At 44.9% G+C, this 12,726-nt stretch overlaps 1 protein-coding gene across 2 annotated transcripts in view; it reads left to right on the forward strand.

The window, feature by feature from the left end:
• Window positions 1-12,726, forward strand: part of LOC144271989 (butyrophilin subfamily 1 member A1-like) — a 42,313-nt gene that overhangs the window by 10,212 nt on the left and 19,375 nt on the right. For both annotated transcript variants that reach the window (XM_077829726.1, XM_077829727.1), the window contains 3 exons: window positions 4,570-4,674; window positions 7,106-7,126; window positions 9,511-9,531. In XM_077829726.1, the coding sequence (XP_077685852.1) occupies window positions 4,570-4,674; window positions 7,106-7,126; window positions 9,511-9,531 (147 nt within the window). The remainder of the gene's footprint in view (window positions 1-4,569; window positions 4,675-7,105; window positions 7,127-9,510; window positions 9,532-12,726) is intronic.

Raw genomic sequence — 12,726 nt, forward strand, 5'->3', positions numbered from 1 at the left:
AGAAACCTGTCTGTCTGCTCTGCCTGGGACACAGTTTCTAAATCATATTTTCAGTACATACACACACCTTCTTAAGTATCATCTGTACATACATCTCACACTGATTAGGAAGAGCAGTATGACAAAATCTTTTATTAGGTCCCTGTCAAGGCTAAAATTCCCCACTCTGGCACTTCAAGTGCAGAAGGTGGGGGCCCACATGAATGACCCCCTAAGCTTATATTTTACCAGCTTAGGTTTAAACTCCTCCAAGGCACAGAGTCCTCTGCCTTGGACAGGTATTGCTTCCACCACCAAGTGATTTACACCAAATATTCAGGGAAGGGTCACTTGGAATCCCTATCCCCCCAAATATCCCCCCAAGTCCTTTCACCTCCTTTCCTGGGGAGGCTTGAGAATAAAATACCAACCAGCTGCCTTAGCAATGTGAGCACAGACAAACCCTTTGTCTAAGGACTTTGGAATCAAAGTGTTCTTTTTTTAAAAAAGGTAAATTTTATTATAAGAACAAAATAGAGAACCACATCTGAAAACTCAGGCTGTTAGGGATTAAACACCAAAAATAACTTTCTTGGGGTCCAGCTTAAAGGTTACAAGCAAACCAAACAAACACACCGGGGGTTAGCACAGGGGAACCCACAAGCCAAAACAAACAAAAAGATCCGTAACCACAATTTCTAACATTCTCTAATCTACTGACATGTCTGGGGTTCCAATGAGGTGTGTCTCAGTCTGATGCTGAGGATTTCTCGTACCTGGCCCGAGGTTCTGACGGCATATTTTCTGTCTGGTTTCTCTCCGCCGCCCAGAGAACAAAGACCCTGCACCCAGCAGATTTCCCCAATTTGAAAGGGTTCAGCCTCCCTGTTGGTTCCCCCGCTCAGGTGCCAGCCCACTGTAAGTTTACCTTTGCATAGCATTGAGACCTTTTAACCCTTCACAGGGAAAGCAAGTAGAAACCAGCTACTAAGAAGGATTTTATAGCTAACTGACTGGGCTGGCATACATAAAGGTTACCTCCTTTCCCCCTGTATTCATGACAGCCCCTTACGTCATTTTCTTGACGGATAAATACCGTGAAAGTGCTGTGTGGGGTGTAGTGAGTTTCTCAGGACTGTCAGGTTTCAGAGTAGCAGCCGTGTTAGTCTGTATCCGCAAAAAAGACAAACCACCAGGGGTACCTGAGGCACCTCAGAGACTCACAAATTTATTAGAGCGTAAGCTTTCGTGGGCTACAGCCCACTTCATCATCATGGGCTACAGCCCGCTTCAGCGAGTGCATTCAATGCTGTGGCCCACGAAAGCTTACGCTCTAATGAATTGGTGAGTCTCTGAGCTGCCACAAGTCCTCCTGGGTTTTTTTTTTTCAGGACTGTCAGCAGTTGCTGACCCAGAGAAGCGAAGGATTTCTGTGTCACAGCTGGTTTTACAGATTCAGAGATGATGATGATGATGATTATCACAACTATAGCACCAGGGAGCCCTCGTCATGTGCAGATGCTGTACAAACACAGAACAAAAAGAAAGTCCCTGCCCCAGGGGCCTTACAGCCAGTGGTGGATTAACACACAGGCCCATGGGCCCTGGCCAATTTGGGGCCCTCACAGGAGTGCCAGAATCTGTGTGTGTGTGTGTGTGGGGGGGGGGCTCGAGGGCCAGAACAGTGTAACTCCTGCTCCCCGTCTTCCCCCCAGCAGCCTGCCACTGCTCCTGCTCTTCTCCCTGGGGCTCTGCCCCCTGGCCCGGCTGGAAGCTGTAGCCAGGCCATGGTGAGGACTGCCTGGGGAGCCCGGGCCACTATGAGTAGCCCTGGACCCTCCACCTGCCCTGGGAGGGGGGCTGGGGTGCCTGAGAGCAGCTCCTGGCCTGTGTCCCTGCCCCCCAGGGCAGGTGGTGGGGCTGCTCACAGTGGCCTGGGCTCCCTGGGTGGCTCTTACCATGCCCGGCTCTGGCTTCCAGCCTCGCCATGGGGGAGGGCCTCGGGGGAACAGGAGGAGCAGGGGGCAGGGCCCCATGACAATGAAGTGCTAAGGCTCGCCTCAGCCCCCTCTCCGGGAAGAGGCTGGTACAGCTAGAAGGGGCTGCGCTTCACAGCATGGGATCATCTCCCCCACCATGAAGCATAGCCCCCGCCTCTGCTACTCCATGCCTGCCTGAGGCCACTAAGCCCATGTTAACAAGTAGGGGCCATAGCCCCACTGGGTCCCCCAGTTCTGGTGCCCCTGGGCCCTGTGGGCATAGGGGATTCAAATGTTCTTTGTGCCCAGGGCTCCAGTAAATCTTAATGGGCCTCTGCTTAGACAACAGATGGCTATAGACAGGCATGGGAGTATGAATAAACAATGAGACCATGTTAGGGTGTCGTCTCAGCACGCTAGCAGTCTACCCATTGCCAAGTTCTGTGATCATCTAGTCCAGGGGTTCTCAAGCTGGGGGTTGAGACCCCTCGGGGGTGGAAAGGTTATTGCATGGGGGGTCGCGAGCTGTCAGCCTCCACCCCAAAGCCCGCTGTGCCTCCAGCATTTACAATGGTGTTAAATATATTAAAAAGTGTTTTTAATGTATAAGGGGGGTCGCACTCAGAGGCTTTGCTATGTGAAAGGCGTCACCAGTACAAAAGTCTGAGAACCCCTGATCGAGTCTGACTCCCGCGGAACACAGGCCACAGGATTTCCCTGACTTAATTCCTGTTGGAACTAGAGCATATCTTGTAGGGGGGTTGGGGGGAAGCCATCCAATCTTGATTTCCAGTGATACAGAATCCACCCCGCACCCTTGGTAAATTGTGCCAATGGTTAATAATCCCTGCTGTTAAAAATGTGGGCCTCATTTCTAGTCTGAATTTGTCTACTTTCAACTTCCAACCATTGCATCTTGTTCGCTGAATGAGATGCACAGAAATCTGCAGCCTCTGCAGCTAGTGCAGAGTGGATTGGTCACATATCCATACGTTGTCTGTGTCTGGATGGTGAGGAACTCTGACCTACGTTGGTAGAGTGACTGCCAGTGAAGTAGGTCTCCAGCCCATACACAGAGGGCAGAAGGGACAAAAAGAAACACAAGTTATGTCTGTGGATCATAACTCTATTGACAGTGACAGACATTGCAAGGAATTTCTGCCTGCAACAGATAAGGAAACACACTGGGCACACCACATGGATCTCCCCCCTGTTATAATGCAAATTCCTGTTCACAGCTACATGCTCACCCTGCAAACAGGTAACACACTGCACACCGAACCTGGGCACGTATTCCAACCCTCAACATTTGCTCACGTTGCTAAGACTGTAATTAAGGTTGGATCCTTTATACAAACCAAAGAGGTTGACTGGGTCCAGGAAGTCAATGGGGTTACACTTACATGCTATTCAGTGCCGCACTGCTTAATACCTGGCAGGACCAAGCCCGAAGTGAAAAGCTGAACCGAACTTTAATACACTTTTTGAAGTTACCTATAGAGCTGGGGTGCATTTTTTGTCCAAAACTTTTTTTCCAAGCAAAAATGCAGATTCAAAAAAAAAAAAAATCATGTCAGCTTCACTCAACTGTTCATCGACAAAACACCCCCCAAAAGACAAGATGTTGTTTTGACATTTTTGAAACATTTTGATTTTTCAAGTTGAAATGACTTTCCTTTTCAAATTGCCTCCAATTTTATTCTTCAAAAGGGCAAAAATTTAAAGAAAAACGTTCAAAATTAAAATGAGTTTTTACTTTTTGGTTCATCAGAATTTCTGTAAATCGTTTTCAGATTGGCCCAAAATGATTTTTTTCCCCCAGAACTGAGAGCAAACTGAAAAGTCTGTCACTTGTACAGGTCTAGTTATTTGTGTTAACTTTAATGTTCTCAACTTCATTGACTTTAAGTTTAAAAATTTGGGGGGGGGGGGGTTGGTGAATTTGATAAGCCCAGTACCAGATCTCTTCCTATGTGTATTAATTAAACCAATCCTTTAATGGAGAAATGAAAGGAGCTGCAGCTCCCCTTCCTATACTCTCCTCGAAGGTGGAACCTGGGTTTGGCTGATGGATACAGAAATAGCTCCTATTCCATTAATTTCTTTGCTGTCTTTAGTATTTTTTTACACGAATACGGGTGTGGGTGTGTGTGTTATGTGTTTCAAATTCTTACAATCACCATTGCACTCTGATCACTAACTTGTACATGGTCTAAGTTTAGCTATTACTTCAGTTAATGCTGATTTTTTTTTCTCCACAAGCAGGGATTATTTCTAAAGTATATTGAGAAATAGACAAATACATCCCGCCCCCCTTCACTTCTGCTTTGTGACACTTTCATATTCCCCTCCCCCACTCTTTCTTCTAGATGGTTTCCACATTAGAAATATGGGATCCTCACTTCCCTTTGTTTGATGCACTTTCTTCCCTCCCTACTCTGTTGAAATTATGTAGCTGAAACAATGTTTAAAATCGGATTCTGGTATTTTCTGTTGCTCAGACAAGAGTATTTACACCCTTATCTCATAAATCTTGCTGGGATGTATTTTTCTGAGATACAAGTATTTTATTTTCCAAACTGCCGCATCTCTCTGGGGTTTTGTTTTTCAGAACCTTTTTTTCCAAGGGTGTCTCCCTGGATGGTGGCTCTGTACGTGTTCCTGGTTATCTCCTTTGCTTTGTTAGGCGTTGCTGCTTTTCTCTTCACATTAAGAGGTAAAGGCCTAAAGAGGCGAATACAATGTGATAAGAGGGAAAAAAAAGATTTCCTCTGTAGAAAAGATACTGGTAAATGGACAAGACAGGAATGACTAGGACAGAACAGCATAGAAAGGATGAAAGAGACCGGCACGGAAAGTGCAGCAGGTGAGGAAAGGAGGGGGGAAAATAATAATGATGTAGGACCAGGCTCAGCTGAATCGGGATGTGATTACACACATGATTAAGCATGTGCTGAAGGGTTTTGCAGAATCAGGGCTATAACCATGGTGCAGCATTATGCTTTTAATATGAACATGTGGTTATCCTGATAAACATGTGCGATCACATTAGCTGTGCATGGAAATTGGTTAGTTAATTGTGCCACTAATTTATTTGAGGTCTGGCCCTAATAATGACATGTTATCCAAATAGCAATCTTCATTTGTTAGCCCAAATCCTCCTCCTTCCCCTCCAAAGAGAGCCTCTAGTACCATTTGTTCACCTTTTCATACCCCTCTCCCAGTTCCTGGCTGGCTCTAATGAGACCTGATGCTTCACCGTTTACTTAACATAGAGCCCTGCATAGATCGTGTTCCTGGTGATTTACAGAATTCAGGACAGATTGTAACTCTGTAATTTGCTCTGACAAAGGGCGCTGCCCCAGGAACAGACTGGAGAACACTGTAATTCCTCCCAGCCTCCCTCTTGCTCTGCTGAGGCACTAAGGCCTGGATCCACAAATAGACTGAAGTGTTAAAATGCTGAGCATCACAATGGCTAATGTTCTGGCACCCAGAAAATCACTTGCACAGCACTGTGATCCACAAACCCCGAGTTAGGCTCCCTAGTCAATGACTGGGGGGAGAGAGGCACCTAAGAATGGGAGCCACAAAAGCCAGAACGCCAGGCAGGGAGCCACCTAAACTAGCCAGTGGCAGATGCCAAGGAGAGGGGTGTGGTCTGAGTCCTGCCCCATCTCTGAGTTTGGCACCTCAATTTGGGCTGGAGAGAGGTGTCTCTCTATGAACCCCTCTCCTGCATTGAGCCATTTCTTGCAAGTACAATGGCAGAGTAGACCCAATGCCACACAAAATGGCCAGGGGGACGAGGGGCTTTCAAGCACATAAGTCTCATTGTGGATTTGGGCCTGAGTGATCACTGAACACCACACTAACGGGGTTGCCAGTTCTCACAATTTTAGTGCAAGTCTCTCGCTCATTTCTCCCACTCAAAGCTGCAGCAACTGGAAAAATTTGTTTGTGAGAGAATCTCAACTTTCTTTAAAAAAAAAAATGTCTGATACCAACAGTTATGGTTGAGGAGAAAAGGTCAAAGCCATAGAATGATAAAAATGTAAGACTGGAAGGGACTTTGAGACGTCACCTACTTCATCCCCACACTCTGTGGTAGGACTAAATAAGAGCATCCCTGACTTGTTTGTCTAACTGGTTTTTAAAAACCTCCAGTGATGGGGGTTCTGCGGCCTCCCAGATGAACGTGGTTACGAGCAGCTCAAACCCCAGTAGACAAATAAGAACACAACATTTATTTAAATCTCACTTTTTAATCTAATCCCATGAGTAGAGGCCTGAGTCAGGCTATTTGAAAACTTGGCGTTGGTAATGCTGATACACCAGGTGTGTGATGTGTTATACGCAAGGGCTATTTGATGATTAAATACCTACTTTTGTGAAAAAAATCTTAATAGAAAACAAAATATTTGAAGAAGTATTCATTGAACTTTCTACAACAACAATATTGTGTGGGAGCGGATACCAAGCATGAGATAGTTCATGACAAAAGACAACTTGAGAAAGTTATAAGTCGTTATAAGTAGGGTTTGTGTATAGATACACGCTTCAACCCTGATTTCTGCATCAGTAAACTCGTGTAATGCAAAGATATGAAGGGGAAACTGAACGCTTTCGGAGTTGAAGAGGTGTTAAACAGATGGAGAACTGCTGACAAGATGCAGTTCTTATGAAAGAAACACTAAGGGTCAGATATTTGGAAGTATTTAGGTGCCTGAATCCCATGAAAATCAATGGGAGTTTGGCATCTAAATATCTTTAAATATCTGGCTCTAAATGCACGTCATGTTATCGAGATATTAATTTGTTTTCATTCTTTGAGGCGCGCACATCTTTCTCCAGAATGATTTATGTGGCATTCTTGATGTTCAAGGTTTCTTCATGATTTACACCTGAGTGGATTTGCCTTGACGATGAAAGTGAATGCAAAATGTGTGTAAAATGTTATTATTCTAGTATCATAGCTTCTTTATGCCACTTTACAGCCACAGTGGAATCATTAAGAATATTTAATAGGATAAAACAGAATGAAACTATATCATGAGGCTATGAAGACTTTTCTTTAGATATGTATTTACTGAAACTGAAGAGCCTAAGTAATCTATACTAACTTACACTGGTTTGTTTTGTTTTAGGAAACCTTCGTGCAAAAATTGGTAAGTTATTCCCTCTTCTTCACTACATCATACCTGTGTGTGTCTGTCAGTGTTTTAATTTGATTGTTTAATATAATTTATTTTAAATAATGTTTGAGAGTCCAGGCAGACATCATTTCATGGCCTAAAGCGAATAGAAATGTTGCCCACATTTTCAAATATGACTACAAGTAGTGACTTTGGATACCTTAGTTTTTGGGTGCCAAACTTGAAATCTCCTGGACTGGCTTGATTTGCAGAGGGGGTACACTTTCTGAAAATGTAGCTCCATAACCCTACCAAATCCTTATCACCACAATCCCAATGCCACAGGGTAGAGATGGGACAGAGCAAATAAGGATTGATGAACCACACATAGGCTGTCTAGATTTCACACCACTTGAAGTGACATGTTGCGTGTGGGTAGCTACGTATAATAAGCCATGTCTACACTTACCAGGGATCGACGCTGCTGCAATCGATGCAGCGGGGGTCGATTTAGCAGGTGAAGACCCACTAAATTAACCGCAGATTTGTTCTCTGGTCGACTTCAGTACTCCACTGGAAGGAGAAGATTAATGTAACTCGATTGGAGAGCGTCTCCTGTCGACGCAGGGCAGTGCAGACACGGCAGTAAGTCAACCTAAACTACATTGACTCCAGCTATGTTATTCACGAAGCTGGAGTAGTGTAACTTAGGTCAATTTACCATGGTAGTGTAGACAAGGCCATAGTGAAAAGCAGGCAGTGTCCACACTGCAATGTGGTATGAGTCAGTGAAAAACTCTGGCCTGGGGGAGGCAGTGAGGAAAGGCTCCGGAAGCAGGGTGGCAGCAGGACACTACATTGCTAAAAACAGCTGTGTAGGTGGGGGAAGAATTGTTTGGGTGCATAGCCGTCAGGTTCAGGCATGTCTGTGCTCTACGCTCTTAAGCAGTGACTCACCATCTACACAGCTATTTGTCCCCATGCGAGGGGGGCATGCAGGGTTTGTACTCTGCACGCTGCTGTAGGGAGTGTGCAATGTAGGTGTGTACCCATAGTAGCCTGAAGTTAGGCACCTAAATCCATAGAGAGAGGAATGCCTCGATGTTCACCCATCGCTCAGACAGACTCCCGTTGAGCTTTGTGCTCAGCATCCCTGGCAGGCAGGACACATTTCAATACCTTATGCCGCTGTCCAGCAAACTCTTATGCATGGACCTACACATGTGCACAAACATTTGCTGGGTCAGTGTTGACAGAGCGAGATTTTCTAAGATGCCTAAGTGTGCATTTTCACTGGGAAAACAAGATGCTAACATTGGTACTTGCATGTGTTAGCTAACCAGAGTAAAATACCTGATGAAGACCAAGCAGGTTGTATTTTTAACAGGAGTTAGCCGGTCATGGTCAAATTATTGAAACAGCACATTGATTGACATGAACTGGAATAAAGTTCTGTTTTTCAGTTTGTGGAAGTTCAGGGGATTTTTTGACTTTTTTTGTCTTGATTTGAGCTGGGAAGAAAAGTTGACGTCTTGAAAATACTTTTTTTTTAAATTATTCATAGTTTTAATTATAAGAATACAGTGGGGGGGGGGGGGTAGCCAGTTGCATTTGAACAATAACTGACATACAGTTTGCTCAAATATATTTGGGAGTGGTCTCACGAAACATGATCTGCTGAACAAGTCCGTAGTTCTTGAGATGTTTCGAGGGGCAAGAAAACTGTTTCCCATCCAGTTCTACAGTTCTGTATAGGTCAGCCCTCAAGCAGATGAGTAACTTCACTCCCATATACATTTTCAGGACTGGCCATACATGTAAAGCACATTGACAAATAATCATAGGGTACTCACTGGGAAAGTCTAACTATAATAAGTTACTACGACTAAAGAGATACAGTAATTGAGCTTGGAAGGATAAGGTTCTAATTGGTAGTGTTGGTCAATGTTGATTTTGCCATACATGTACAAACTGAACAAAGAAGATTTCCATAGACAATAGAAGTTTACAGGTAGGCAAAGTAATAAAAATGCTGCTTGAGAATTTAGGGTTTGATTTAAGGATCTTTACTTTGTATATTTGGACATGCAAGGCTGAGAATTTGGGTTTTAATGGTTATAAAGATTTACCTTTCTCAATCTCATGTCTAGTGTCCTCAAATCATTGTCTGACACCACCACCACCACCCAAAGTTCCCTCAACTGTAGGAATTCAGATAGATAGATAAATATAAAAAGCTTAAAATAAATATTATCCATCAAGATTTTAAAAAATGGAATTCTGCCAAGCATAATAGCTATGTAAATTATTAGAATGCTTAGAATAAAACCTGTCCTTTCACTCGGTATGCGCTCAAACAGAAACTCATTCTTGTGATATTTCTTTTTTACTCTGCTTTATCTATCTTCTTTCCTTAGGGAAGATCCAGGCTGAAAAACGTAAGTTACATTCTTCTTAGTATAATCTTCTGTGCACATTTGTATCCTTTTGATTTGTTTTAATCTACTCACCAAGGTCTAGGTCTTAAAAGAGACTTAAGTATTGCAATTCCTAACTCCAGACAGTGAGAGAGAGCCCCCCCATCTCACCATATCCATAATGCTCACACCACGTCATGAAGAAACCCTGTCCTTTTTCCAATTGGGTGGGTGCTGCCATTCCAGTGCAGGTGAAAGAGGGCTTCTCTGGGGCTGCAGGAGGTATAAATTCCCTCCAGTTCTTCTGGGCAGCAGTCCTCTCCCCTTCAACTTGCTTCGGTCCCTTGGAGCTCAGTGGTTAAAGCAGTCACCTGGGCTGTGGGAGAGCTTCTTTCCAAATCCCTGTTCTGCCTGATTAGGAGCAGGGACTTGAACTTGGGTCTCCCACACCCTAGGTGAGTGCCCTAGCAACTGGGTATTCTGGGACAGATGCAGAGACACTCACTTTCTCTCACTCTTCCTGATCTGGTTGCTCACACCTTTTTTTTGTGTGATGTGTGGTCTGGGCATGCCTACTGGATCAGGTCCCCCAGGCTAGACAGGGGAATGCCTAGCCAGAGTATCTCCCCAAGCACCTTTGTGCCACCAGGACTTAGGCAGTTGTGTGCATGCCCAAAGGCAGAAGCTTGAGTGCCTAAGGGATTTAGACACCTATAGGGTGGGGAGAAGGCAACTGGCAGAGCATTCTCTGTGAGAGCTCTGAAACTTGCTCCCCTCCTTGGTCTGCAATAGTCTGTGTCCCACTGCCTGATATGGGACACGGCAAGAGCTCCATCACCCAGACAAACCAGACTTCTGTGATACGTGATTATTAAAACCAGAAATCACATATATTAGGCTCTTCCAGATCTTACCCTAAAATCACACTGATAGCCAATCCTTTAGTAACTAAAAACTAAAGGTTTATTAATAGCTTTGAAAAGGAAGAGAGTTGGGATGATTTAACTGGGAATTGGTCCTGCTTCGAGCAGGGGGTTGGTCTAGATGACCTTCAGGGGTCCCTTCCAACCCTGATATTCTATGATTCTATGATTCTATGAGATTAAAATGAATCAGATACTTTGCAGCTGGTTTCAGAGTCTGTAGGTCAGGATAATAGCAGTGATGTTAAATCTGCTAGCTTGCAATAGATCTTTGGTTCATCCCAAATACTGGGGTCCTCAGTCCATTGTTCAAAGCTCTTCTTTGTTAGAAATTGTAGTCCAGAAATGTGGAACAGGAAAGAGGCAAAGAAATTATGTCACCGTCTCCACTTTTATACCCTCAGCCTGTATGCATGGAAAGTTACTGGCACAAACATGGAGTCAGGGATCACATGTCTTCCATGTCCCGCTGAGTCACTGGGCCTCCATTGTCCATATGCTCTCTGCAACATCCTCTGGAGATGCCCACTGGCAGAGTTCATTCTCCTTAATGACCCATCAACCATGGCTGGCTGGTCTTGATGTAAATCTGTCATGTGGGTGCCTCCACCCTGTTAGCATCCTCTGCTGCACTTCCTGATGTCTAGAGTGTAGTTACAGGACAGTATTCTCCTGGTCCCAGGCTCCCTAATGGAGCTGGGGCCCTCATCAATATCTCAGACCCAGTCACTTGATGCTGCTCAGTGGGTCTGATGATTCCCAGGACCTGCCTATTGGGCTTCTCCCAGGAATAGGGCTGTCTGGTCCCTGGCCCCTCTGGCCCTGAAAGGGGCAGTCTGGCCTGTTATAAAGAGGGTGTGTCCCCAGGATGATGGGGATGGAAAGAGCTTTTTGTAGCTGCTGGCTGCCCATGTTGGCTTCCTTTCCTGTTGAATGTTCTTTTTCATTGCTTCTATGGTGTCAGGTTTTTATATCAGTTAAAATTAGAGCTTCTGTCTTGGTGTCTTTATCCAACAATAAGTAAATAGAAACACAAAGCTAAGCTTATTAATCTTGATGGGAAGGAGAGCAGAATGGATAAAGATTCAGTTACAGAATCAAATGAATATTAAATGACGATATAATCTGATTCAAAAAAGCTCTGATAGTTTTTAAAGTTAAGTGCATGTGCATTCCCATTGACTTCGATGTGCCTGGACCCAAGCATGTGTCTAAACGCTTTTCTGAATTGACACCACTGATCTGCTACAGGCCTGTGACACAGAAGACAAGAAATCTAACCCTGTCCTACTTTTATTTTCAAAAGCACCCATTGCTTTGCTCTGACTGAATGGGAGTTTCACGACTGACTAACTTCAGCGGGAGCAGAGCTAGGGCAACCCTACTCATAATCTTTATAGTAAAGACAGAAGAACAGCTAAAGATTCAGGTACAGAACCAAGTAACTATGAGAGGCTCAAGTCATGTTAGCCAACTATTAGCATTGTAGGAGCTGACCCTGCAGTCTTTGCACACTCTATGCTGCTAGTGAAGCCAACAGGAGTTTAGGGTACGTGAAAAAGCAGATTTGGTGTGAATCCTACAGGTAATTCAGACCTGTAAATGTCTGAAAGTATTCATTTGTTTGATAGCTAATCGTAGTGAATGCACAAGCATGAATGAAAACTCAGCCTAGTTGCCACCTACCACCCCACACTGGAACCCAGATGGGGTATCAAACACCTACAATCCATACTGAAGAGGGACCCCATCCTGAAATAAATCTTTCCTAAACCCCACTTCTGGCCTTCAGACAACCTCCCCAGTCTCTCCAAGCCCATCATCAGAACAAAGCTCCACACAGACCAGGACACACCAAGTCAAAGCAGCACCAGACCCTACCGGAGCAGATGCAAAACCTGCAGCCGTATCTCCATTGCTACCGTGATCAACCCCCCATGAATCCTACACAGGCCTATCACAACAACTTGTGCACTAAATGCCCCAACACCTAGGTCTATGTCTGCACCACAACGTATACTGGCAACATACGCTACACTGACATAGGGGCTGGTGTGGACAGTCAGTGCTATGTCAGCGAGAGAGCTTGTCCTGCTGACTCAGCGTCTGCTGCTCGCGGGGACTGGTGGAGTTAAGCTGAAGGGAGAGGTCTCTCCCATCGTCTGACAACAGTTCCATTAGCGCGCTTACAGCGGCATACGTGCAGCTGCGCTGCTGTGAACGCGAGCGTAGCTGTGCCCTTTGCGGGGGACGCCAGGCAATCGCTACACTCCTAGGCTTTGTCTACACTGCC

The sequence above is a fragment of the Eretmochelys imbricata genome, chromosome 11, assembly GCF_965152235.1.
Source record: "Eretmochelys imbricata isolate rEreImb1 chromosome 11, rEreImb1.hap1, whole genome shotgun sequence".
In the NCBI taxonomy this organism is placed as follows: domain Eukaryota; kingdom Metazoa; phylum Chordata; order Testudines; family Cheloniidae; genus Eretmochelys; species Eretmochelys imbricata.